Genomic DNA, 27,950 nt, shown 5'->3' with positions numbered 1-27,950 from the left:
GTCGACGTCGTCGATGATTGTGCCTTTGGTGGTGCTGTCGAAGCGGTGTGAGACGCAGCAGCCAGTTTGACCTTTGTGGCCGGAGCCGATTGTTTCGGTGCCGGGAGCCGAGTAGGTTTGGCGGCACCGAAGGTCTTTTTCCGTGTGTCGGCGCCGACGTCGGCTGCTGCAAGCTCGGCACCGAAGTCTCGTTTGGTGCGGTCGGTGCCAACGGCTTTTGCTGGCGTTGAAGGTGTGGTAGGCTTCGATCCGACCAGCGTAACTTTTGGTTTCGGTTTCTGATGAACCAATACAGCTTTCGGTTTCGAAGAAGGGAAACCAGCCGTTTTGGGTAGTAATGGCTGCCGCTGAATGTCCGAGGCCGGGCCAGAGGGCGGGGCCGAAGAACTGCGGGATAGGTCTTGGGTAAGGCCCGAAGGCGATCCCTCGACCGGAGCCATAGACTGGCGCACTGGGATATCCTCAGTCTGTACGGGTAGGCCTTGCTCGTCACCGGAGCTACTCTCTTCGGCCCCTAAGGCCTCATCGTAGTCTCCTACCTCGGTGTCGGCTTCATCTCTGTGAAAGAGTCGTTCTTCGATGTCTTCCAATCCGGAGTCGTGTTCGGAAGCGGGGCTGGAGGGTAGGTTCTCCACGTCTTCGACATCTTCGTCCTCGGCGCTGAAGATGTTGGTCGGGGCCGGTGCCGCTTGCTGCGCTTCGAGTCTCGCTGCTCGTCGATTCCGGAGTCTTCTTGGATCGGAATCGGGCACAGGCCATACATGTAGACTCGTCGTGATCCGGTGAAAGGCATTTGTTGCACACCGGGTGGACGTCGACATGGGGATATTTCGCATTACATACAGGACACCGCTTGAATGGTGTCCTCGATTCCATCGTCGATGTCGGGTCGATGGTCGGGTAAGATGCGAAAAAGTTGTTCTTGAAGTTAGTAAACTAACAAAGATACTATCGATACCGATCGGGAAGAGTACCGACGCGAACTAAAGGCCTTTTGGCCTGGAAAAAGTTTTTCCTAACTTGAGTCAAGATAAGCACATCCGAACCCAATGGCGGAAAAAAACAATCTGAGGATGGAGAGGATGCCCATGCGCACTGTAGTCCAGGGGAGGAGTCACCTATCCCAGGATACTTCGAAGACTCTTCCAGGACAACAACGTGCAAACATCCGGACCCAACACTAGGCGGCGATCTATGCACAGATATGAATTCAGCAGCCCACATGCCTCGAACTATTAGTTCCGGCTGGTTGGTAGGTTCAAATCCCAGCCACCGCTTTTGCAATGCTATGCTGGTCACAATGCTAGAATAACACACATCGCAATGAATAAATAACAGTGCTCTGCATAACGATACACTCCTATGCAGGGCAAAGGAGAAATATTACAATGCGTAACGATACACCCTGGTGCCTTGCAAGGGGAGAAAAAATGCAATGCGTACCGCTACAATCCTGTACTGCGCAATGAAGGAATAATGCAATGCGTCACACCCCAATCACATTCTTTGCAATGAAGAAATAATGCAATGTGCACCGCTACAAACATGTACTTTGCAATGAAGGAATAATACCATGCGTAGCTACAATCATGTACTTTGCAATTATGAAATAATGCAATGCGGGCCACTGCAATCCTGTACTTTGCAAGGGATAAATAATGCACTGCGTAGCGCTACAATCGTGTACTTCGTTATGCAGGAATAATATCAGGGATCATAAGATAGTTTGGCAGTTCGTTAGCAGCAATATTGGCAATGTGTATTATGACAGTCAGCCTCTTTGATAACGGTTGCCCTCACAAGGATCACCGAAGACATACAGTACAGCTTCCCACTCGGGCCCCAGTACTGCCACTCCTTTGGTCAGTACGGGCCCCGATCTGAGCCGAAGCAAAGGCTCACCTCGCCAGAAGGACTGAGAGGCCGAAAGAGTGTCCCTCCAAGCCCGCACCCTGCCCAGGCAATGCTCACTGTTACCTGGGGGCGCCACCCCACTCTCCTCTCTTCCCTCCGCAAACTGGGCCTTCCGTGTAGAACTTTCTCAATGGGCCTCAGCAGCTTGGCCTGGCAGCTCAGCTCCTCCGGGGCTCCGGTCCAGGGCGCGACTGTTAGGAAGAGCTCAGGCGGCCGCGGGGCACCTACGCCCCTGAGATTACTTTCACTCCGGGTGCACGTTCACCACAGCACCCTCCGGGTCTCTTCTGGCACAAAGCCACACACACAACGCTGATGGGTCTTCCCTTTGACTCCGAGTGCACGCTCACCACGCACACCGCGTTGCAGAGACTCACTTTCTTCCGGTGCACACGATGATCGACGTAAAAGGGAAAGCAAGGCCTGACAAGTGGTTGCACTTGTCAGGACAACATGCTACCTTAGCAAACTACGCGCAGGCCCTACACTGCAGATCTGAATTCCCTTCTCCGTGCACCCTTGCATTACTAGCCCTGGCACACACAGTGCACATCACTAGGGACTTTACTAGTAAGGCAACATACTAATCATGGCCAACCAATTACCATTACAAGATACACAGGGAACTCTTTGTACTTTGACACTGATCAGCTGTGGCAAAGTGCCCAAAGCCTCTAAATTGGCAAATCTATGTCAGGAAAACGGTCTAGGGGAAAAGCAAAAGGTTTAGGGTACTTTAGCCAAAAAGTCCAAGTCCTACAGTTGGAATTAAGGTTAAGAAGTTAATGGTAAGGAGTTTAGGATAAGGGATCAGGGCATGGGTAAAGAGTTACATGTTCAAGAAAGGGTATGGGGCAAGAGGTTAAGGCAGTTTAGGAGAATCTATAGGATTTGATAAAGGTAACATTAATAGAATGAGACAAAAGAATTCATTATTTATGGAAAGAGTAAGGTAAAAGGTAAAAGGTACAAGCAATGAGATGGAGGCGATGATTCTACCCACAGAAAGAGGAACAATCATTTACAATGCAATAGGTCTAGCAAGAGATATTGACATTGTAAATGACTATGCCTTTTATAATAGTAAAAGGCATGGCCATTTACAATACCAATATGTCAGACTTTTGCAAAAGCGAGACCTATAGTACTGCAGAGCGCAGTGTCCATGAAGCGTGCGCCGTTCTTGCCAGTAAAGTTTTAAAAAATAAGAAGCAAAGCGCTGTGTCCCTGAAGCGGGATCCGCACTCAACATTATAGTTAAAAATAAAAAAAATGAAACTGAGTGCGGTGTCCCTAAAGCGGGCGCCACGCTCAGCAAGGAATTTTATAATAAAAAAATAGAAGCTGAGAGAAAACGCGGTGTCTCAGAAGCGGTCGCCACGTTAATCTCAAAAGTAATTTAATTAATACAAAAAAAGTGTTGCCATTGTGTAACTTCTAAAGTTAGAGCGACATAGCGCTCAATATGAAAAGTGGCCGCCATTGTCCTGTGAGGACGAGCTTCAAATGCAAGAAGCAGCTGCCATTGTCCCCATTAGTTAGTTAATCAACAAAATAGTGCTCATCAACTTGAAACGGAGACCGTGTAACAAGCCAAGTAAAAGGGCCAGTCGCCATGGGAGGGTACAAATGAAGACAAATCGTTACTAAGGAAGGACTAACCAGCCTATTTACGAATAAGAAGCCAGCATTTACGAAGGTCAATAACACAAGCCAATTACAAATATGGGTGGAGAGTGGGCGGGGCTTCCAGTGCATACTCTATTACATGCGCTGCTGCTAGTTTCGACCTAAAAAATTATAAAGAAGGAAAAAGCTTCAAATAGATGGCCGAATGACCGATAAGAAAACAATTACTATGCATTATTTAAGCCTACATTGGTTTGGTACATATATTGGTGCTTGTACTGTTTGCCAACAGTTTTTTTTTACCAGGTTGTCATTGTGTGGTGCTGTAGCAAAAAAATATTGAACTTAAAAGATTTCTCATGCAGAAATTTCTAGTTCAAATTCATCAATGTCTGCGACCTTCAACCTGCTGAAACTGCCATATGTCAAGTCTAGAGTGGGACTAAGGAAATGTACACGGCAATGGAGACCAGTAGATACTTATCTGACTGTTGGCCGGGGAGTTGTAGTTAGAAGGGGACAATTGTTCTAGATAGATGGCAGTCTGTTTAAAATTGTCTCAGAATACTGAATAATGTGAGCAAACTAGAGGATCAGTTTGATTGCACTGACTTGTAGACCCGTTCCTTGAAGCAGGTTGACAGTTGTCAGCACATCCTGTAGAACTTTGTGATCGGAAACTGCCTTAAGCAACCAATCGTTCAGTCTAGTACAGACAAAGCTGCCTCTCCATAGAAAACATGCTGCAAGCTCAACAATGCATTCATAGAATGCTCGGTGTGGAACTGTGGCCAAAAGGAAGTATCTTGTATTGGTAGTGTTTTTCAGATTTTGAATCTTAGAATTGTGAAGACAATTGTTTTGGAAGTTTATGGAGTAAATCCAGTCTCCCTGTTGCACACAAGAGATAATCCGAAGCCACACTTGCATTTTGCTTTTTCTTTTCTTGACCATGTCTTTGCCACTTTGAGATTCAGAAATGGGTGAACTTGACTAAGGTGTATCCACAGTAGATGCCATTGTACCTCAGATGTTTTGGGATCAATTTTACTGCAATCTTCTGGAAGTGAGATTGTACTTCATGTACCAGCCAATCCATGAGAATTGGCATCAATAGACCTGGTGCTATACTGGTTAGAGAGCCAGGGAATTTTAATATGTATCCATTCTACACTACATTGAAGGTCCATTGGACCCTTGTAAACCTCTGCCATGAGATTGTACTTCATGTAGCAGCCAATCCATAAGAATTGGCTTCAATAAACCTGGTGCTATATTGGATAGAGTCAGATCATTTGAATATGTATCCATTCTGCACTTCATTGAAAGCCCATTGGTCACTTGTAAACCTCTGCCATGAAAGGGATGGTTGATAATGTCCCCCCTAAAGAGCAGTGACTGGTGGTGTTAAAGTGCCTTACCTTCTGTGACGGAAGGGTGCTGGGTATTCCTTTTTAGCAGGCTCCTTACTACAGATAAAAGGGATGGATTCTGTTATTGCAGCTCACAAATGCAGTCCCTGCATTTTCCAGTTTTACTAATGTTGGCCTCTATCATAACACCTAAGCGGAACTTAAGGAACTCCTTAATTTTCCCAATATCTACGGCATAAGAATCTCCACTTTGTTCTTTATCAGTTGGATCTAATCATTCAAATAAGAACCCAAGAGGGAAGCTCTTCTAAAGGCGAGGTTCAGAATTTTCTTTGTAGCCTAAGGTGTCAACTACACTAACTGCAGCAAGCAAGATCTTAAAGGAAGTCTAAGACAATAACCCCAGGCGGCAAAATCAGACAAATTTCTAGCCACGCTGCTTGACGTTGTCGACAGAATCATTTAGGATGTTTTGGAAACTGTCTCTGAGGCAAACTCTCTCCTGTGCGGCATCTCTACACATATTTTACATTACTAAATGGGATGAGAGCCTGGAAGAAGATGACCAAACATCAAGGTCATCCTTTAAAGACGTCTTCTCTTCAGCGTGTTAAAGACAGCGGGCATAGTGTCAAAGGAAACAGTTGAGGAGCGCAGAAGTCACACAGAGAAACGAAAACAAAGGTATCTCCACAATGCAGATGTCAAGAGACATCGAAACTCCTGACACCTCCAAAAAATTAGTTATAGTCAAGAGAAACCTGTAAAAAGGTTACAGTGTTTAATCGTTCTAAGAGACATGACAAAAAGCAAACTGCTTGAATGATCCTGCAGGGACTGATTGGACAGAATAGCTACAGTAATTTCTCACAAAGTTGTGTCGATTTTCACTCTAGTCACAACTTCTGACAGACTAAATTTCTCTTTTTGTTTTTCAGCTAAAAAAAAAAAATGTATACAGAGTTATTTCTAATCGCCAGTATATAATAACTGAGTTGACTAAACTGGCTGCATTTTTAAAAATTAAAAAGGAAAAAGGAAATAGAACATGTTCCTGTTAAAGGCACAGTTTCCTTATTTAAATTAAACTTTCAAAATTAAAAACATTTTAAAATGCGTTATCTGCGCAGATAAACTCTACTGCTAATAACTATCAGAAAGAATCAATCAATGGAGAAGTTGACTTTCCTAATACTTCACGTTTGTCCCACCTGCTAGTTTGTGTTTTTGAGTCAGTTCACATAGCCATGCTACACGAGGATATTTACTTATTAAGACCTGGGAAACCACCTCTTAGCTTACATTGACTGCCAACACACAAAAATGATCGATAATAAGCTAATGCAAAGCAGTAATGAGACCACTGTGTGTTTATACCTATAACTCCAAGTTTGGCTGCAAACATAAGAGAGATTCCAATAGGGAATCCAATGAGATAGTATCCAACAGCATTTAATATTGCACCAATTTTCTGCTTGCCTGATCCTCTCATAATTCCACCGGCTGTGGCCTGTAGAGAAAGAAAGTACAGGATATAAGTAATATACCAGAAATAATGCATGAAGATATATATGCATAAATATCCACCCCTTTATCAGTGTTTAATATATATCTGAAACAGTTATAGGGGAGTCATGAGGAATCATGTAATTAGAAAACCTTAATAGCATTACAGGATCATAACATAGTTAACATTACTATAGTAATGTGTACCCTTTCTTTTGGCCCTCTACCCCAATCATAATTTTATAAAGTCTCTTTTGTAGATAGTACCAAACCAAACCAGATCCCACAACACTTAGAACCTGCAGCTGGAGTAATATGGCACCCCATTTTTCATGTGAACCTTAATTCTTTAGGTGTCTTGAAGCTTGAGTACACGATTCCACGCACTGGCAGGTTTCTTCCCTACTCTGGCAATCAGCTCAGGAACCAACCCTAACTCTCCCCCCTGCCTGTGCCCCCTCAGTGACTCATGCTTTTTAATTCATCAGCCCTTTGTTGCTTTGTCTGGTAATTCTGTGGCGCACAAGTTACACTTTTGAAGACAATACGAGAGTGTTTAGTAGACAATGTAGCCACAAATGTTTATTTTCTGCATAGCTTAACTAACGTGGATATCTTACCTGTGTTGTCATCCTCATCCTAACTTAAAAAGCCAATACTTTGAGCAGCTGCTTTGCAGACCACATTAAAAGGAGCATGTTTTAGGAAAACCAGAACGTCTCACTGAGCTCTGATAGGGTAAGGTGGACCTACTCCGTGGGGACATGTCCCTTGCGAACAATTCACTAATGAAAGAAACTATCCTACATTTTGAGGGTTTGGTTGCCCTCTTGCAGTGTGCAGGCCTCCATAACTGACAGCGTTATTGACATATTATTTTCCTTTTATCTACCCAAGGAAAAATGAAGTCTCTGAACATCATGATTGGGTGGAGTTCTTTTAGTTTGCAAAATATGATTTAAGGGTAAAAAGGAGAAACACTATTTTTCTGATTTTATAGCAAAAAGTTAACAATCAACACATAACAGGCCCTTGCCCCTGCAGCTTAGTGCCAGCGATTGGCTGCACCTTAGTGCCCTGCATTTGTCAGACAGGTACCTTCCTGTGGTTCTAACAGGATGTTGGCGAGCAAGTGCCATTGAGCAAGGAGGATGTGTGCCTGTATGTGGCCAATGGTAGTCAGAGAGCTGGGGGCCTGCATAGACTGCTGAGGCTTGGCAACCTTGAGATGGTAGCTCAACTGCCGCTCGTTATGATGCATGGTGGAATGCAAGAACATGAAAGGGGAAAAACTGGCATTTTCAAAGGTGGGGCAGTGATTTTGAGATCAAGGGGACTGGCGGAGTCTGACGAGGGCAATTCTTTAATGCAGCTTGGTTAACTGACAAAGGGAGGTAAACGAAGGGAGGATGGACTGGTGTGATAAGCAGCACTCCTAGGGTCTGGTATCTACAAGTAGTCGCAGGGGAAGCATTAGAGACTGAGTCTGTGCATAGAAGATGGCTAACATGAAAAGGAAAGGGAAAGATGTGGAGGCTTGCTTTTCTGCCCCCAATGGGGGGAAAGATCAACTTTAAGGTAATAATTCTGTCTCCTCCATAATCACCCATAAGAGACCTGATCCTGTCTGCCCTGGGATGTTACGGACGAAAGGGAAGTTTGACAAATTAAACAAGCATTGGCATAGCCAATAGGTCTAGCATTTGGGGCCTTACAAGTGTTTAGCTAGAGATATTGACTTTGCTTATGTTTTAAAGCTGTGCTGTACATTAGTTTGTAGAATGCTGAAAAGTTGTAATAAAGAAGTGTTGATAGCATTTTTGTTACCTTATATATGACCAAGAAAGCATTACGTCCAAGTGAAAGACAATATTAAAAAAGTATTACTTTTAAATAATGTTTTCATCTAATTTTGTCTTATAAATGTTGGTAACTTGTTTTTGCTTGTGCCAATGCGAGCTTGTTATCGTTTGTTTTGTTATGGGGGGCATAAATAACAGGAGGCTGAAGCTTGGGAAATAGTACCTATGTAAGAGTTAGTGTGATAGTTAGCGAATTAGTTAGTTTGTTAATGAGAGAGTTAGTGAGATAGTAAGAGAGTTAGTAAGTTAGTGAGTGAGTGAGAGAGTGAGTTAATGAAAGAGAAAGTTAGTTAGTGAGAGAGAGAGAGTTAGTTAGTGAGAGAGAGAGAGAGAATTTAGTGAGAGAGAGATAGTTAGAGAGTTAGTTATTGAGAGTGTATAAGAGAGAGAAATTAGAGAGTTAGTTTTGAGAGAGAGAGTCCGTGAGAGAGAGTTTGAATTAGGGTTTTTAAAGAGAGTTAGATAGTGAGAGAGTTAGTGAGAGGGATTGAGATAGTTTCTTAGTTAGTGAGAGAGTAAGTTAGTTGGTGAGAGAGTGAGTTATTGAGAGAGAGTGAGAGTTAGTGAGTTTGTGAGAGGGAGGTTGAGAGAGTGAGTTAGAGAGTGAGAGAGTTAGAGTGAGTTAGTGATACAGAGTTAGTGAGATAGAGAGAGCTACTTAGTGAGAGAGAGAGAGTTAGAGAGTGTGTTAGTGAGAGAGAGAGACAGAGTTAGTACTTATTTTAAGCATTATTTTTGTACAATCAAAGCACTGTGTACATATAAAGAATACTAATAAGGAGTGTAGCAAAATCAAGTAGCAGAATGTTGAATCGCAATTACAAAAAACGTAAATTAATTTTGTGAATGCTGTAGTGTATAAATATACGATTTTTCCTTTGATTAATTTGCAGTTACATTTGTTTTGCACATATAAAACACCCAATTAGAGTACTTAGAAAGAACTATAGTGGGTCTTTTAAAAGTTACCTGAAAGGCAACGAAGGCTGGTATTCTTGCAGATGAAAAAAAAAAAAAAACCCTGGGGGCGACGGCAACAATAGAAAGCGAGAGAACGAACTGTCCTGTCACCTGCTTTTTAAAACTGTTGGTGCTGAGCACCGGCTCTAGTGCTCTGCATATATTCATTCATGGTTAGTTAATGCATCGTGAAGTTGGTAGGATAGCTCAGCGAGCGTAGTGCCCATTGCTGTGATTTGTGTTTGACATGCAACAGCTGAAACTGCGCACCATGGTGGGTTAAGTGTCGCAATACCTAGCTCCATAAGGCAGCTGCCTACAATGGCCCTAACTTAGCACCGGCCACGGGCAGCAATCACGAAATGAAAAATAGTGTCTACTGACTTTGCAATGCTTCTTTAGTTACTGCAGCTGATTTCACCAGTGTCTTGATACCTACTGTGGCTATTAATGCACGATAATAAAGGCTTTGGTCAGTCATTCACCCTTGTCTTAGTCACATGCACTTTTTTTATTGAGTGTATGTCACACAATTTTTCAATATCTCTATGGAGCCATACAAGTGCTGGTTAACTATCATAACTTAATATAGTACGTAACGTAAATGTCTATCTCTTTTCTACTCTGGCAGCCGGTCGGAGATTTACAACTTATAGACACGTCTGCGGGGTCAGCAAAACAAGAGTCAGGGTAAAAAACAGAGCCCCTTGCGTGTACTGCAATCTACGAGTACCCTTTTGCACATTCACCTACACGGAATGCATGTTCAATAAGTAGAAACAATTATTCTGGTGAGAGAAATTCATGTAAAAATAGTGATGATTTTGTAATACATATTTACGATATTCTGTTGTTAATGTTATTAAATAGGTGTCAGGGTTCGCTTTCTGCTTGCAGGAACGTCAGAGGCATGAAGCACTATCCACGACTTCCCAAAAACACCAATGCACCCAACTTGGTCAAAGTGCCGATGATACTCTGGGGAAGAGGGGAAACACAACAAAGGTAAAAAATCCCTCGACGACTCTCTCTCAGTGGCACAGGACTCGTCAGGACAGGAACAGGACTAAAACAAAACAAACATTAACAATGTAACTAAGGACCTGTATATAATGTGAACTGATTCTCTCTCTTTTCTCCTATTAAGTTATTCTCGTACCTAGCTCTAAAAATAAAGGGGCGTGTTCCAATGTTACCTTTCTTCTGGATCTTATGTAAAACTCTCCTGAAATTAATAACAAAAGAAAGACTGCTAAATTCTCTACGTATATATGAGGAAACTTGCATGAAAAGTGTTATCTTATAATGCAGACCCACCTTTTAAAGTGTCTTGCTTGTATGTTAGGCCATATGAACAAAACATAAGTGGAACCTTAACTTCAGGTTTCTCTTTTCTCCTGTGTATTTAATTTCCCCAAACATAAAAAGAAGACGGATCCCACAGACTCAGGAAAATATATACTGTAGTAAAACAAAAAGCAGCGCAAAAGCGCTGTTACTATAATGTGTTTGCTTCTCTCTTGCTTGATATTGCAGTAGTTTAGGATTCACTCAAGTCCACTGTAGTCCCACCTGGATCGCCAAAGGATTTGACCGCCGAGACGCCAAAGAAGGAGGAAGCGGAGGCGACAAGGGAAACCCGCCGGGAAGACTACTAGCCCACTGCAGTCACCGCCGCCAAAACACCGATCCCGACACGTCACTCTGCCGACGTCCTAGGAAGCAGTCCCGCGATCCAACGCCGCTCCGATGCCCTACGGGTACTGAAGAAATGCTGCGAGCACGGGAGCCCCAGTAACCAGACGAAGAAGCACCAAAACATTCAAGAGCGCGAAGCGTCAGCAAACGTGTGAGGTCAGATTTAACATGCACCTGACCTCCCTCCGCGCATGCGCTCTAACGACGGCGGCCATCATTGTAGTTTCTACAGTCCGGGATCGGTGGTCCCGACATTTTTCTCTCCAACCTCTCTGGGATAGAGTGAAACTCACTCATGACAATCATATTATAAAAATTATTTTAAATGAAATAACGTTGTAACATGTTCTCCCTCCCCTTTTAAAGTGGATTATCTGCATACAGAATGAAATTAAGATTTCCACTGGAAAGACCAATATCCTTGAAGTCTCCTCTTTGAATAAGTTACTCTTCATCGCAGGGTGGGGAGGAGGGGGAACAGATGTCTCCTCTGAGGCTGGTGTAACCCCTTTAGTTTGGCTGCTATGAACCCCGTGTCCTGATATCTGACTTCATTTGCGAGTCAGCAGGTCCCTAAAATCAAATTGCTCAATGGTGTGAAGAGGGCCGAATGATCCATTCTGAATCAAAGCGCTGATGGTAATGCACCCCCGCCGTGACCACTGTGGGATGTCACTGGTAACGTAACACGCCAGAAATACACCTACTGGAACCCTCTAAGGCGGGAACATTCAGAGATCCTCTGTGCAGGGAAATATGCGGAGATGAAAAGCGTCTCTCCCTGCACACTGCATGAATATAAATACGTCCCAATTTATCAAGGGAGTGCATCCCTTCTCTTGTGATCTTTCGAGTTGTGATGACAAATCAAAGCACAAGAGATAGTTAGAGCGAAGCAACAACAACAAAAAACAGGCTGCATATTAGGAAATATTTATGGCTTCGTCATTCCGCGAGGGACAATGGCGCAATTCGTGACAAGTTAAAACAAGCAAAAGGAAAGTGATCGCGATCGCACGAAAAACATAAAAGCAGGGGTGCGCACCGGCAAATGGGCCGGCAAAAGTGAAAGCAGGGGTGTGCGCACGACGGTACGAGTGGCACGGCAAAACTGAAAGCAGGGGTGCGCGCGTGACGGCGGAAATAGTGAAAGCTCCAGATGGCGCCTTGGGCGCTGAAAGCTGCCGGCTGCACGCGTGAACGCAAGCGCTAGGCCAGCCAGCAGCACTCTGAAAACTCACCTACTAAATGTCTCTCCGAGCAGCGCATGCGCGCTGACTCAGCGAGACCTAAAAAAGGGTTCCAGAGCTGTAAGGGACACAAACCTCTTGGAAAGTGTGGTGGAGTGCTTTGTCAGTCAAAAGGCCAGGTAGTCCTGTTCACTGGATGTGGTTGGAAAAAACACAGGAGACTTGATAAAGAAAAATAGGACTCTTGAGTCTTGAAATGCAGGAAACTCAGTGGACCAGAAATCGACAGCGTTGAGAAAAGAATCCTTGGAAATACAGTTTTCAGGAGAGGAAAGGGAATACATTGCTAAGTAAGCCATGGAAGGGCTATATCTCGATAACACGAACAACCCAGTATTCTTGGACAGATGTCCTAGAATAAAGAGAAGTTTGACTGTGGGACCTTCAGTAAGGCAATGCACCCACAAGACAGTATTCTCTCTCCTTGCTTTGAGCAATCTTGAGACTATAGTCTATAATATACTATGGGCCATGATCAGTATTTCCAAAACTGTGGGTCGTGACCCACCAGCCAATTTGTTGTGGATCATGAAAGTCTAGGAAATAAATGAAGAGGTCTTTAAATTCTATATTTAACTTGTAACATTTGCTGCGCTTCAAAGACAGAGGTTAAATGTCAGGCTATGTCTTCTGACGAATTGCTGCTATTTATTTTATTTTTTTTAAATGGGGATTGTTGTTTAAAAACTACTCTCACTTTGCAGTCAAAGAAAGAAGAGTAAAGTGAATTATGTTACAATCTTGATGTGGTACTGGGAGTGTGAAAGGAAAGGCTGTAGGATGTCATTTTATTGTAAATGACAACAAAATGTAAATAGTTCCAAATAAACTGTACACATTCAGCAGTTAGCAAAGCAGAATAAGCACTTTTTTTGTAATTCTGAACGGTGATGGAAACAAAGCTTTTAATAGGACCAAAACAAATCAAGACACTTTACTTGGTGATGCACAATGATAAATATTCACAAAAAAAACGATCTCCACACATTATCATTTGTGTGCAATATAGTTTTATCAGTAAAAATGTATGTCCGTGCAAGTATAGTGGCCATTGCAATGGAAAATGTGCAGTCTGTAAATGACATGCGCTACCACACGATGCTTTAGTTAGAATAAAAATCACTTGCCTCATGTCCATCAAAGCTAGGTAGGCTGTAAAAGTTTGTCATTGTAAACTTGGCTGTGGTTTGGGAAGCACTGGAACAGACAATGATTAGGCATAGGTGAAGGGCACTACACCCCACTGATCAAATAACTATCTCAGGTCAATGTCTTTTTATCGCTTGAATTTACTTTGCAAAAAATCTTAGTCCACAAGGCAGGGCTGCAAGTTCAAGTCTCTCATCTGCTTGCAGGTAAAGCCCGGCTTTCACCTACTGCATTGTGCTGCAGTTTTAATAGCAGGTGGGTGCCGTTTATATACTCAAATTTGCAGGGGCAGCTTCACCTCTCATGCGCCATGGCTGTGACCTCCCATTGGAGCAGGAACTGCCAGATAAGGTCGCCATGGCAGGCCTGATTAGTGGCAGTAATCTTCGGCAAGGGTAGCCCGCTCAGCCAGGTGCTCAAGAAGTTGCAGCTTTTAGGCCAAATTATCAGGGAGAGTTTCATGGGCAGTTGTAGCTTCTGGGTTTATAAGACCTTTTTCGGTTCAGTGGCAATGAAACCCCTCTTCATGACACTGGCAGCGGTAGACCCTTTCTCTCTGGCTCAAAGCGTATTACCAGATGATACAGTGATGGCTGTTCTTGCACAGGTTTTTGCTAAAGTTCCGCACAGCCACAGCGTGGGTGGCTTCTGACTTTGTTGTAATCAGATTTCCATTGGTGGAACAAGCTGGGCTATTCTTCCAGAAAAGTAGCTCCTCCAGCATGGCTAGGAACACTCCTTCCCTCGCTCAGCATGCGGACTAGCAGGCTTCTAAGCACTTAAGTCACTCCACCTGCTCCTCCTGCAAAAAGATGTTGGACTCCAACGGCTGTCTAGCAAACGCCAGCCCGGGTCACACAGCAGCTCTTCGAGTATTCTGTGGAACACTCCCAAACCCCCCCTCCCTCCCTCCCCTCCCCCCCCCCCCCGGTCAAGATGAACCTGGAACTGGAACATAGTGGGCAGCTAGAGAGCTCACTTGTATACACTTTTTCCAGGTAGGGAACATGCTTTCACTGTCCAAGGCTGAAACAAAACAGGTGGTAATTCACACGAGTACTGTGGAGACTGTAAATTTGTAATAACAAGTATTTTAGTTAAAATAATTCATTCAAATTACAGTTTCCAGTACAACAGAAAAAGAGTTTTTAACTTTCTGGACTGATCTGGCTCACTAGTAGTAGGCCTTTGACTGGGGGTGCTTTTTGTAAGATGACTAAGAAATGTTTGTGTTTTATCAAAGTATTTTATGTAATTGGAATATCTGCAGTACAACTCTGTTGCATGATAATTTGAAGATAAATGAATTCATATAAATAGCTTCTGGTTATTTATTATATATGGGGTTTGATGGTTTGTGCTATGCTCGAATTAGTTAAAGCTTACAGACTGTTTAGATTTGCCGAAATTCAATGCAGTACAAAATCAGGCCATTTAACCTTTAACTTCCTCAATTTTGAAGATCAGCCTCTAAGCAGGAATATCCAAAACATTGGCACAATAAGAGGGGAAATCTCTGCACATGCAGGTCATCAGCCTGCCTGAAGAAGCTATAAGAGACAGACAAAAGAACAGGCCCTGAAAAGAAACATCCTCACCTTGAGCAAAAGAAACTGCAGTTCCATCCCCACCCTTTCCACATGCCAGTCGGAGTCCATCAAAATGGAAAATATGGCTTACCACGTAGAACCCCTCTCCAAGGAATTATTTGGGGCAGAACGTTTCTCACCCTCTTTGCACTGGAGTGCATTCACTGCTCCCTCAGACTATGGCCCCCGCCGAGAGCCCCTCCCCCCTCTCCCGCCCCCCCCCCATGACTCATTAAAGCCAGCGTCAACTTTAGGGAATGGGACATTATCCTCCGGCTCATGAGGGAGAAATAGAATCTCCGGTGGGACAGTATTCCCTTCTCTATCTTTCCAGATTTCTCCCTGGCTGTCCAGGGGGCGTGCCGTGAGTACCTACAGCTGAATCTCAAACTGCAATAAGTTGGCATCCCAAATGTAATGCTCTACTCTGCGTGTTTGAAGCTCACCCATCCCAACAAGGTACATATGTTTCAAACCCACAAAGTGCAGCCCCATTTGTGAAGCGTGTTCTATCAGAGGCTGGCACGGCATCCTCTGCAAACTCACCTGTGCTGGATGAGCAAGGTGGAGTAAGATCCTCACCCTGTGCAGCGATATGAAATATTTTCCTTATTGCCTACTTCGATTGCTCCAACCGGTGGACCTGCAAGACTACTCGAAAAGCCCCCTTGGAGCGGGAACTTGGGGACAGGCTACTATGATGCATTAAATCCATTGAGATGTACCCATGCCCATTGCAGCTCTCCCACACTGTGTGATTGCTCCACACTAGGAGAAACATGGAAACCAATATTGGACCTCACTATGAAATACTTGTTGTCTCGTTGCTTACTAAACTATATTCACCCGGCAGACGACCAAGACTAGAGGCATTTGATAGCAGGCACTCTGATCTACCCTGCCGTAAGAACCTTGCAAGTTAGAATCACAGTTTATGTATGCAAATGTATTGCAACACGTAAGTGTGGGATGGGAGGGCACTATGGGATGAGAACTCACTGGAATATTGGGCTGGCTGGTGTGGAGGTGGTGAGGTTAATAGGATGAACCACAGCTGCATGCAGAGAATTCCATACATCACTTAGCACAAAGTGTACAATTGCACAGTTAACCAGGCATGCAAGGAAACAGGGTGCATCTCCCGCGTTCTGGATTACCCTGATTGAGAGCAGAACTCCTCGTCATTAGATCATTAGTAGGGGTAACACATCACTGCTACATATCCTGCCCAGGATGTTTGTGGGATTAACAAACTTCAAACAATCCTACTGATGCTCTCATATATAGACACCATAAAGACACAGCTCTCTAGAAAAGACAACTGCCAGACGTAAGAAGCTCCCACTTTGCTGTCAAACGGTGCAGCCACAGAGCTCTCACAACATATTCCTCCCAAGCAAGAGCCAGGCTATCCTGGTCAGATAAGGTATTTCATTTAGGCTATTCCATGAAATTAACGACCCCAGAAATAAATGGGAGGCACATGACGCTCCTTAACAAATATGGCCAGAACACTGATGATGCATATTTCATTAGACAGGTCTGGCTCAAATGCACCACAATATCCCCCCAAATTGTGCTACAGTCCTGAACAGGTATGCCGACTATTCCAACTCCAACTCCTGCATGCATAACAAGGTAGCAGGCGCACTGGCTGACATCATGGAGACCAAGAACTGGATGATGTATGGCGACTGAGGCACCCACTAGCCAAGGAGGGAACATTTGTTGCCACAGCACATGCCACATGGGCACGGTTGGATTATTGGCTGAGCAAGCAGGGGAAATGCACATGGGTGAAATAGGTTAAGAACATCATCTGCACGTATTGTCGGATCATGCCCCAGTGACGCTTGTATTGGAGAAACCTGCTTTCAAACATAGGGCTAGATGTAAGCAGCCTTTTTGAGGTCGCAAACAGCCAGAGTCACAGAATCGTGTAGTTAAAAAACACAAAAAGCAATTTCCAAATGTACAAAGACCAAATTGGTAACCTGTTACCGAATCGCAGTTTGCGTTTGTGAATTGGGATTCGGAAGCTGCGTGTTTAGGGCGCCCCTTTCAAATAAGCAGCGAATTGGTACGCACAAATGTTTTGCAACTGAAATGCAGTCGGAAAATATTGCACTTTAACACCAACTCAAAGTTGGTGGTAACTCATTCGCAAGGCACCCCTTACCCTTTGAGAATGGTTGAAAAAATATTTTTAAGAGTAGGCAGAAGTCCAAGGGACTACTGTCTACTCTTATGAATACATCCTGTTTTCCTTTCAGGAAAGCAGAATTTTTTTTTTAAAGGTTGCTTTATTTAAAAGCAATCACAGACATGGTGATCTGCTGACCCCAGCAGGCCACCATCCTGTGATAGCAGCAAATCGTACTTGGTCACAAACTGCGACTTACCTCATTAATATTCATGAATTAGGTGGATTTGCGACACACTACAAATCGCCATATAGGGAATAGGGGCGAAATAACCCTTTGTACATTAGTGATAGCGATTATCAAAAATACACTATTTTGGTATGCGCTATTACTACTGTTCATATATCTAGCCCATAGAGCCTTCACCTGGTGCTTACCCCCGATGGCCCTCCTGGACACTATGTTTAGGGAGGAAGCGAAGACTTAAATCTCGAAATGGTTCCAGATAAATGAGGGGTTGGACAATTTTTTGGGCGCCACATGGGAGTCTTTAAGGCCTAATTGCGTGGCATTTGTATTGCTAAACAAAATGAGGTATGTAAAGCCATGTGTACCCCGCATGACCAGTTGGAGATTGAAATACCGCAATGCCCTGACACACAGGGGCTTGATAGATTACGCACCGAGCTAGACGAGTTCACTGTATTCGCAGACCAGGAACAGAAACACCAACACAGGCATTCTTGTGCCAGGGCATGTGGGGCAGCGGGGAGACAGAGTAGAACACTGGCAGCAGTACTGCGCATCCAGGGGCACCGCATGCAATTACTGAACTAGAGAGTGATTATGGGCAGCCTCTACGTGAGGCAGATGACATACTTGAGGCATTTGTCGCTATATATACCTTGTGTACATATAATTCCATGGAATATACTGCATACTTTTGAGTGTATTTTTATTGTGTGGCAGGAAGGCCCAAGAATACATATTGCTAAATGCACCTGTTACATTGGAAGAGATCACTGCAGTGATTTCAGGTTTGCCTACATGCAAGCCCCCCGGAAGCAATGGCTTCCCTGTGGAGCTCTACTAAGCCTATTCAAACCTGCTACCCACCCCCCACTCCTGAAGGTGTGTAACGAGGCACTGGAGATAGATACACTCCCTCCTTTCTTCAAGGAAGCTACACTTGCGTCGCTGTTAACCCCCACTGCTCACTGTCCATCATCATCAATGCAAAGATTCTAGCCAAGGACCTGGCGCCTCGGCTGCTACTCTTGCTGGCAGATCTCATCAACCCAGACCAGGTGGGATTTATTCCCAGAAAGTCCACCACCCATAATCTCCGCTCACTGTTCACCCTAATGCATCAGTTAAACCCGCAGCTAAACGTGATGTGGCAGTCTAGGATGGCACAAAGGGGTTCAACACTTTGGAGTGGGCCTTTCTATATGCCGTCATTACTTGGATCAGCTTTCCTGGTTCAGTATAGTGAGCAAAACTCTGATATACGCACCCAACTGCTAGGCTGCGATTACATGGCCTACTATCAGCCCCACTGTGAAAGGGCACTCGTCAGGGATGTCCTCACTATTATATGCACCAGCCTTCAAACCTGGCATGTGCAGGTCAACCACTACATGCGCAACTCAGACTAAACTCACTCTCTTATTGTGTCACTATATGCGTATGACATCACTCTATATCTGCGCGACCCAACTCACAATCTCATCCTCATCATCAGTGAGTTCACAAAATTTAAAGCATTATCAGGCATCACCACTAATTGTTATAAGTCCATGGTATTTCTGCTGACCCCCAGCACCTCTGTGGCAGAGCTAGAATTCCCTATTCAATGGTGCACCTCATCTGCATATATTTGGGCGTCTGGGTCAGCTAAGATAAAAATTGTGTACTGTCTGAAAACTAAGGGATGCCCATAGTCAAGGTGAAGGAACAGGTTGATAAATGGCAACATGTTTCCCTCTATTTGATGAGTCAGCCAGCCTTGATGAAAATGGTCATCCTACCTCTGCCTTTTTTTATATCGTCCCCATTCTCATGACCAAACAATTCTTCATAAGACTGTGTACACACATTATTGGCCTGCCATGGGCGAGCAAACAGCTGCCGGTTCCTTAGGAAGTACTCATTACCCTATGAACAATGTGACCTTGCAGCACCTTTGAGTTATACTGTACTAGCACACAGGCACACTTTGCCCACTGCTGCATATGACAAACACTGCAATACTGCATTACCTAATGACCTCGGGGCAATGACTGGCCAGTGCCCTCATGTGGCCACACCGAGATCAGCTCAGTGGCTTTCACTCAACAAGCCTGGGACAGCATCTGTAGCAGACTGAAACTACAAATACTCTATTCCACAACACAATCTCTGAATCATTACCCACTGATTCAATTCACTCCGGAGTCTAAGGTACTCTGTCGTAGGCGCAGGAACTGAGGAATGCGTACAATGGGGATGCTTACTCTAAGAGACAATTTGTTGACTACTCCCCCATCGCGGCTGCCCTGGAGTGTACTCAACTGGATCGGTTACCATACCTTAGGCTGAGCGTGCTCTGAAAAACACATAATCCCACCTTTCCGCAGACACCACCGTCACGTAGGGCCCTGGAGATGATCATCACCAGCCCTTCTAACAACCACCTAGTGACTGTGTTGTTCTCTACTATGCAGGCTGATGCCCCTGTGGTGACTACTGGGCCAAACTTGGTTGGGAGGAGGACATTGGGGGAATGATTACTGATAAGGAGTGGGAATATTGTTGTGAGCAAACGGGGAAATTGTCATCAAATGGTTGGTGTTAGCCATGTCAGCCTTAGGGAGGCCTTCCCCCAACCTTTTCGCCTACTTCCTTCCTATTTTGCTACATTTGTTTTTGTCGGCCTTAGGATTCTGTGCATTATATGACTGCTAACCAGAGACAAAGCGCTTGTGCTCACTGCCTAAAACATGGCAAAACTGGCTAACACCTGACTGGTATAGCTAATTTACTTAAAAGTCTATAGTAAAATTGTAAACCACATACACAGGGCAGGCAAATTAAATGCTACTAGTGGGTTGTCAGCACTTAACTGTGCCATCCACTTATGTAGCCCTCTCAAACAGGTCTCGGGCCTGCCACTGCCACCTGCATGCAGTTCTAAACCGCTAAGTCGAATTGGCAAAATAACACCTTTGCCAAATCTAAAACTCCCTTTTTAATACATATATGTCACCTCTTGGGTAGGCCCTAAACGGCCTATAGGTCAAGGCACATTGTATGTAAAGAGTTGGACATGTACATTTTAGGTTTTACATGTCCTAGTTGTAAAAAACTCACAAATTCGTCTTTCACTACTGTAAAACCTAACTCTCCCATTCTAGAACATTGTAATACCCTATTACATTTAATAAGTGATAGCTTTTGCTTGTGAGCAGGTAGACCTGCTGTGTATTTTAGAAGATTGCCCTGCTTCATCAAGAGGACTGCCCCGCTGCCTGAAGCCTGTCCTGTGTCCCCAGAGCACTGCCCTGCTGCTTGAAATTTGCATTTGTGCTAAAACCCAGGAATCCCAGAGTGAATCCAAGGGCTAGGTAGCTGACCACCTGATCAGAGCCTCAGAGACAGAAAAGCGTCCAACCATCTTGAACCCACACCTGGGCCCAACCTGATTGAGTTCTGACCATCCAAGTGGTGCTAAAGGTGCCCAGATCGCCAAAATAAAAAACTTGGGAACTAGAAACTTTTCTGCCAAAACCTGCACAGAGAACCAAGAGGAGTCCGGGACCTACCTGCTCACCGTTCCACCCAAGGTGCAATGCTGGTAGGCCTGACTTTGTGGCAGCTCCCGTGACATTTTTCTCCACAGTAGCAAATCCTGTTTAGCAGCTCCTCTTCAGAAGGATATCTAGTCTTGTGGAGTCCTCAAGAGAAACTGCCTGCAGCTGGAGATTTTTGACTTCCATAAAAGAGACATAGGAGCATATTTATCATTGTGTTGCGTTGCCCTAGTGCCACGCAAAGGGGCACAAGAACGACGCAACAAAGCCAGATTTATCAAGCCACGCAAGCCCACCTTGCGTGGCCCTGCATAGCTTGATAAATTTGCAGTAATGCAAGGCAACGTAAATCACTGCCTTGCGTTACTCTGCCCCAGGAAGGCGTTCCATGTGTGGAGCGTGGGTGTTCCCACAAATCCATCCATGGATTTTGGCTTATTCCCAGATTAACCATTAGTGGTAGACCTAGGAATGGATCAAAATGCTTCGCCTCCCCAGGTGAGGCGTAACGAGGAGTATTATCTATAATGAGAGGAAAATGCCTCAAGATTGTTTTTGTACAGAAAGGTGTCCCTTCCTGCACAAAACCAATCCTGCTTACAGCGCAGACACCCTTGCCTCATGGTGCAGTAAATTAGGCAGTCAAAGGTGTGTCAGCGAATGGAAAGGTCAGAAATGAGTGATATGATGTTGAATACAGCGAATTCCTCTCCTTTCCCTTCCATGCAGCGTAGTAAGTTTGCTTGCTGCGTTGCATTGTGTGAAAGTTTGATAAATATGCACCTAAGTCCTAACATAGAAATCTTCCCTGCATCTTCATCCAGTAGCTCCTCGACGACGACGCATAACCTTCAGACACCACAGCCATGCCCCATTGAACTTTACCTTCTAAGACATTTTTTATTGAAATTTCTTCTAAGTCAGCACGTGAGCGAAGGCTGGACCCAATCCACTTTGTGTAGCCGAACCGCCCTCCATTGTGCTCTGCCATAACTGTCAACTTTGTCCCAGTCTTTCACGACGAGATGCCAGCGGTTAGCGTTTTGATCTTTTAGGTGCCAGATTTTATCTTAAACTTTAAAAACTCATAACTCTGGTTCTGACTGCTTTTCTGCAAGCTACTAGGGGGTTAAGCACAGGTTAATTTAGTGACTTTTGTGGTTCATCGGGATTGTGGCTATTGCTTGAGTAGGGTTTTATCCCCCTCAACCAACAACCCAATTTCTCAGTCGGTTATGCCTCATCCACTTCAAATTTTTGCATCAACTGTACCACATTTCATCTTGCGTGGTACTGGCCATCAATAAACAACTACTGGGCCACAGTATTCAAAACTCTTTTGGAGATATTCAAACTACCATTGGAGCCCTCACTAAAGGTAGCGCTGCTAGGCTGTATGACTAATATTCAGTGAAGCATATAATGCTTTGTTACTATCGCTCTTTTGTTGACAAGGCGGGATGGGTGGCATGCACCTATGGAAAGGGACAATACCCTCACTGTCAGAAGATGGCTGCTTTATATAGTCTATTGTCATGAAGAATTAAAATTATATTACTCCATACAGCCTCATACCAGCAGGCCTAAAGACAATCTTATTTGTTTAAACAGTGGTACACTGTTGGATTGGCTGTGGCTGGGATGCAGCCAGATGCACAGTAAGGGTCCAAAAACAGCCTGAATGTGTCTTTTCTTTTGGTGTACAGCATGGCGGTCTGTACACAGCAGATGGGATGTGCTGTTTTTCAGGAGTGTGGCTGGGGTGGACTGGCCACTGTACAAGGATCTGGGACTGCTTGTGGGAGGGTGTCCCCTACGTCGGCTGTAAATATAAACTGGTGTATATCTAATGTGCTCCTGTGCGTCACAAAATTGTAATGGATATGGTCCCAGGGCATCCCTGAGTTTTTCTCCAATCCTGAGATTATTGATAGTGGCACCAGACGAATGGTTAGAGAACTCTTTTTTATTTACTTATTTAATATAGCCGAATAAAGTAGATTTGACTGACTATCACAGCCCCCACCTCGTTCACCACCGCCACCCCCACCCCACCAAAAACAAAAATGGCAGCATGGCATCAATGAACGTCAACTGCGATGCAGCAGAGGAGAAACAAAAACGTTGTGAGGCAGAATGCCATTCTCACAGGAAAAGGTAGCAATCTCCAACCAGATATGCATTGATGCATTATTTAAAAAGGCCAAGCCCTGCCCGCTTCACTTCTTATTCTCGCTTTCAACAGATGCGTTGTGGCCAGCTTTGCCCCTATATCCAGATTTGGAATGACGGTAAGGTGAACGCCAGCTCTTCACAGGAAAAGAGGACCTCGTTGGACCGATGGACAAATACCAGCAAAGAGCTAAGTGCTAAATATTTTTGTCACAGTTGTAGAGGTGATGAAACTGACTGTGGCATGAGGTGTAGAGCGTTGAGTTTCTGAACAATTCCGAGTGTAGAGGCAAACAAAATATTTTGTTTTCATTCACAGGAACAAAAGAGGGGGGACTTTATTAGAAGTCAGATAGAATAACGGTTGTGAAAATCACAAGCAACTTGCTACTGAGAGACATGTAATTTAAAGGACTTCTGGATAATAATAATGAGATCAGACATGGGTGCTACGTGTAAAAAACAGTCGAGTTAGTATGTGTTAATGCAAAAGGTAAGTGGCCTTCTGTTTGAGTGCTGGTGATTCAAACATATTACTTTTCAGAATGACATATGATGTGATGAAAAAATACGGGGCACAACAATTGCATAAACGAAGTTTGATGGATAAGGCAGTTAAGTGGTGATCATCACTCATTGGACATTTATCACGTTTCATATTTCTGACCGAGCAGTACCAGTCTTAATTCCCTTTGTCTTGTTTTCACTCGATCCTCTGTTATACAATCTGCTTGAGTCAGTGCAACCAAAAAGTGGGAATTTAGGAGTGTGTTGTCCTCAACAAATCTGGAGCTCTAGACCCAATGAAAGCCCCTGCCGTCCCTGAACACCTATGCTATTGAGTCAAAAGGAACTCACCAGCAGATGTATGAATCGGGGGGCAACAGGGAAGGGACTGAGAGAAATCCTGGACTGGTGTCCACATTCCTTCAAGCTTTATCTGTTTAAGGGATGACACCACGGTCTAAATGTTACAGAATGGGTAGATCTACAATGGCTGGAAGACCGAGGAGAGATGGTACCTGTTTTTGGCCCTTTTTTCAGGGTCATCCCTGTTCTTTTTGCCTTCCTCCTGTATTTTCTCTGACCTGTTTTTGTTGGTTTTATGACTCTGGGCACTTTACCACTGCTGGTCAGTGCTAAAGTGCATTTGCTCTCCCTATGGTAAATTGATGTATGGATTAGTGACTCCATAATTGGCTGATTTGGTTTACTTGTCAGACCCTAGTACAGTACACTGCGTGTAACCAGGCATTGTAAATCAAATGCTGCTAGTGGGCTTGCAGCACTGGTTGTGCCAACCACAGAAGCAGCCTGTAAAAGTGTGTCTCAGGTCTGCCATTGCAGAGCCTGTGTGCAGTCTAGTACTGCCGTGTTGACTGGGCAAGTGCACCCACTTGACAGTCCCTAAACCTTCCCTTGCTTCATATCAGACACCCCTATGGTAGGCCCAAGGGCAGGGTATAAGGTAGGACATGCCCTGGTGTGTGTTGCATGTCCTAATAGTGAATTACAGCCATATTCGTTATTCACTATTGCAAGGCTACCTGTTCCCCATAGACCAGAATTGGCAGTTTGATTATTACATCTTATAATCCTGACTGACTCGGGGAACTAGGTAGAAATTCGAGATTAGTATGCCTGAACTCAGAATGATAAAATGCATCTTTTAGTAAAGTTGGTTTTAACATTCTGTGTTTGAAAATACCACTTTTAGATAGTAGGTATTTTTTTGTCTAACCATCCAAGCCTGCCTCTGCAAGGTTGTGTATTCCTTGTCTGGAGTTTGAGTGACAGGGGCTGGGGGATTCCAGGAGACAGGGTGATGCAGCACAGGGCTGAATCAAGAGATCTGCATGGATATGGGTGGGAAGAGTTGCACCTGGGACCTGCATAGGGCTGTGCCTTCCCTCCACAATGCTGGCTCCATCTCCTGTGATGTGTCTAATGTCCCTGCCCTGCACTGTGAAAGGAAAGAAGGTGTCTTGTCAACAATGTGCTCCAGGACTGACCAGAACTGGTCTGGACTAGGCAAAGACCTCTCTGCCTTTATAACTGTGTATAAAAAAGGGGACCCAGAACCTTAGATCACTTTTGGGAAACAAGAAACCTTTGCTGAGGAAAGGAACCAGAGAGACTGAGGAGAGTCTATCCATAATCTTGAGGGATTGGCCTGCAGTGGTTGCCTGACTGCCAACGAGAGGAGAAAGGAACTTTGTGTGTACTTTATTCAACTTGTGAAGGATCTCCAAGGGCTGCTGAAGTCTCAGGGACAACAGACTTCACCCACCAGCTCCCAAAGAGTTCTTTGGAAGTGTCTGCAGGTGTGTTGGGCTTTCTGAGGGACTGCGTGTCGCAAGGAGCTGGAAGCGCGACGCACGAAGAAGAAGTGTGTCACCGAACTGCCGCTCTCACTTCACAATGTGAAAGCGCCTTGCATCACCGGAGAAGAGGATCGACGTCGCATCAGACGCCGCGGCATAATCGGAGAAGCGTGTCGCAGCCGCTGTCGTCGCATCGCTGGGAAAGCGTGTCGCTGCTGCGGTTGCCGCATCATTGCCGAAGCGCCTCGCATCGCCGGAGAAGAGGATCGATGTCGCATCAGACGCCGCCGCATCACCGGGAAGCGTGTCGCAGGGCCTGTTTCAGCTCAGAAGAATCGTTGAGTCGCCGCACGGCCGTTGGGCGTGCACGCATCGTCTTGCATCAAGAAAAAGACGCTATCTTTGTTTCAGTAAGAAACAGACGCATCACCTCCCCGCGCAGAGAAGAACCGACGCATCCCCGACGCATCAGTTGGGATCCAACGCATCGCCGTTCTTGCTGGTAAGGAACCGATGCATCACCTTCCCTGCACCACTTTCGTTGTATAGCGTTACGCATCCTAAGGTACATCGAACTCAAAGAGTAACATTTTACATCATAAGAGAACTAAGTTATTTCTACCATTTTTAAAGTACAGGATTGTGGATTTTTGTCATCTGTGGTCTTGTGTTAAGTCTATATAAAAATACTTATTATTATACTACAACTTGTGTGGTATCCATCGGTAGTGTTGTCACTGGGTTACTGTATGTGTTCACAAATGCTTAACACACTGCCTCTGAGATAAGCCTGTCTGCCCGTGCCAAGCTACCAAGGGGGTGAGCAGGGGTTATTTTAGGAGTGTATCCCCTTACCATGACTAGAAAAAAAAGAGTCCCTATTTGGTCAAAGGTACCTACCTCTGCCAACTGGAGACCCCAAGTTCTAATAGTAACAATGGGCCATATGTAGGTAAAACGTGTTTTGCAATTCTCTAATTGCAATTTTTAGGGCATCGCAATTAGAGAATTGCAAAACGGAATGTAGGTAGGATTAGCAAAATATTTTGCGATTCCCACCTATTTCTCATTTGCGAATCCCAAATTGAGATTCGCAAATAAGGAATACCTTGCCATTCATTCCTATGGGCTAGAAAGCCCATAGGAATGAATAGGAAGACATTCTCAATTTGCGATTCTCAATTAGAGAATCGCAAATTGAGAATGCAATTTCAAGGTTGCAAGGGTGTCAATATGACACCCTTTTGCACCCCTGAAATAAACATGTGGCGCACATACAAGCGCTAAGGGCATGTATGTACGCCACATGGCACTTTGAAAAATGCAAAAAAGTGAATTTTTCAAGGAAATCGCAAATTACCACCAACCTGAGGTTGGTGGTAATATGCGATTCCTTAAGTCAAAATTGCACACCTTGGGTGCTTCCTACATTGCATTTAAGGAATCGCAATTTGGGATTCCTTAAATGCATTAGCAAAATAAGGAATCGCAAATTTTGCGATTCCTTATTTTGCGTGTGGATTTTTGTGTGCTAGCACACTGCCCAAATTGCGATCGCAAACGCCGAAATTCGGCGAATTTCAGCATTTGCGATCGCAATTTGCCTTCCTACATATGGCCCAATATAACAAAATAGAATTATGCTCAACAGTTCTAGAAGCAGGTAACGTTATGAGCCTGAAGCTCACCAGGATACAAGTGTAAAGCCCCGGGACTCTGCAGGAACACACCATTAAGACTCTGCAGAAACATGGGTAAAGAAAGTACAATGCAAGGCAAGGTAAAACATAAGCACAAAGGGAAACTGGGTGAGCCAGAAAAGGTAAGAAAAACAACAAAAGAGGGGGCAACACAATTACAGGTGCAAATTAGTACATGCACTCAAAGTTAATCCACTATGCAACATGTTGCCAAGTGAAGTCTAACACTATACCTGTGTCTAAATGCAACTCTGCCTATCATCACCTGGAAGTGACCCAAACCCAGGAAGTGAATAACTACAGCCACACTACAGTTAGATCCCAAGTGTCCTAAGCTCTCCGTTACTTCCACTGGCCCATTCTCTGGTGTATCCAGCCTACTTAGACCTGCCGTTTCCCCTGAATCCTCAGAGGAATCAGACCAGCAGTCACTGGAGTCTGTGATAGGAGCCTGATACGGTCTTCAACTGATAGCGGAGCTACAGGCATCAGAGATGCTGGCCGTTGTGAACCCTGATGGGAAGATGGTAATTTGCAGTAGAAGTTGCCCTTTTGATGCAGAGATTGACTGAAATCCACCGGCACTCAGAGAATGGAAGGACAGAGGTTACTAGTATATAGACATGGTGGATCACTTTTAAATGACTTTTCATACTAGGCCTGTAACTCAAAGCCATCTTGTCCATCCCCTTCACTGCGTGTCTCCTCCCTGAGGTTGTTAAGACAGAATCATAATGTTCATCATCATATGGTGCTAAGCAAATATCTTGTTGATCTGGCTGTAAATACTGGATCCAATTCTTCTTTAAGGAGTCCATCCTCTTTATTTAAATGCTGCTGATGAGGTACCTTTAATGGTGAACTAGGTTAAAGCGGAATTATCATAAGT

The 27,950-nt window shown here is 44.5% G+C and overlaps 1 protein-coding gene across 4 annotated transcripts in view; it reads right to left on the bottom strand.

Annotated features, from left to right (window-relative positions):
* The window catches only part of LOC146858425 (multidrug and toxin extrusion protein 2-like), a 564,202-nt gene that overhangs the window by 142,780 nt on the left and 393,472 nt on the right, over positions 1-27,950 (bottom strand). For all 4 annotated transcript variants that reach the window (XM_085649344.1, XM_085649345.1, XM_085649346.1 and 1 more), the window contains one exon: positions 6,294-6,426. In XM_085649344.1, the coding sequence (XP_085505470.1) occupies positions 6,294-6,426 (133 nt within the window). The remainder of the gene's footprint in view (positions 1-6,293; positions 6,427-27,950) is intronic.

Source organism: Triturus cristatus, chromosome 3_2, assembly GCF_964204655.1.
Source record: "Triturus cristatus chromosome 3_2, aTriCri1.1, whole genome shotgun sequence".
In the NCBI taxonomy this organism is placed as follows: Eukaryota; Metazoa; Chordata; class Amphibia; order Caudata; family Salamandridae; genus Triturus; species Triturus cristatus.
This window is presented reverse-complemented; position numbering and strand designations above follow the sequence as displayed.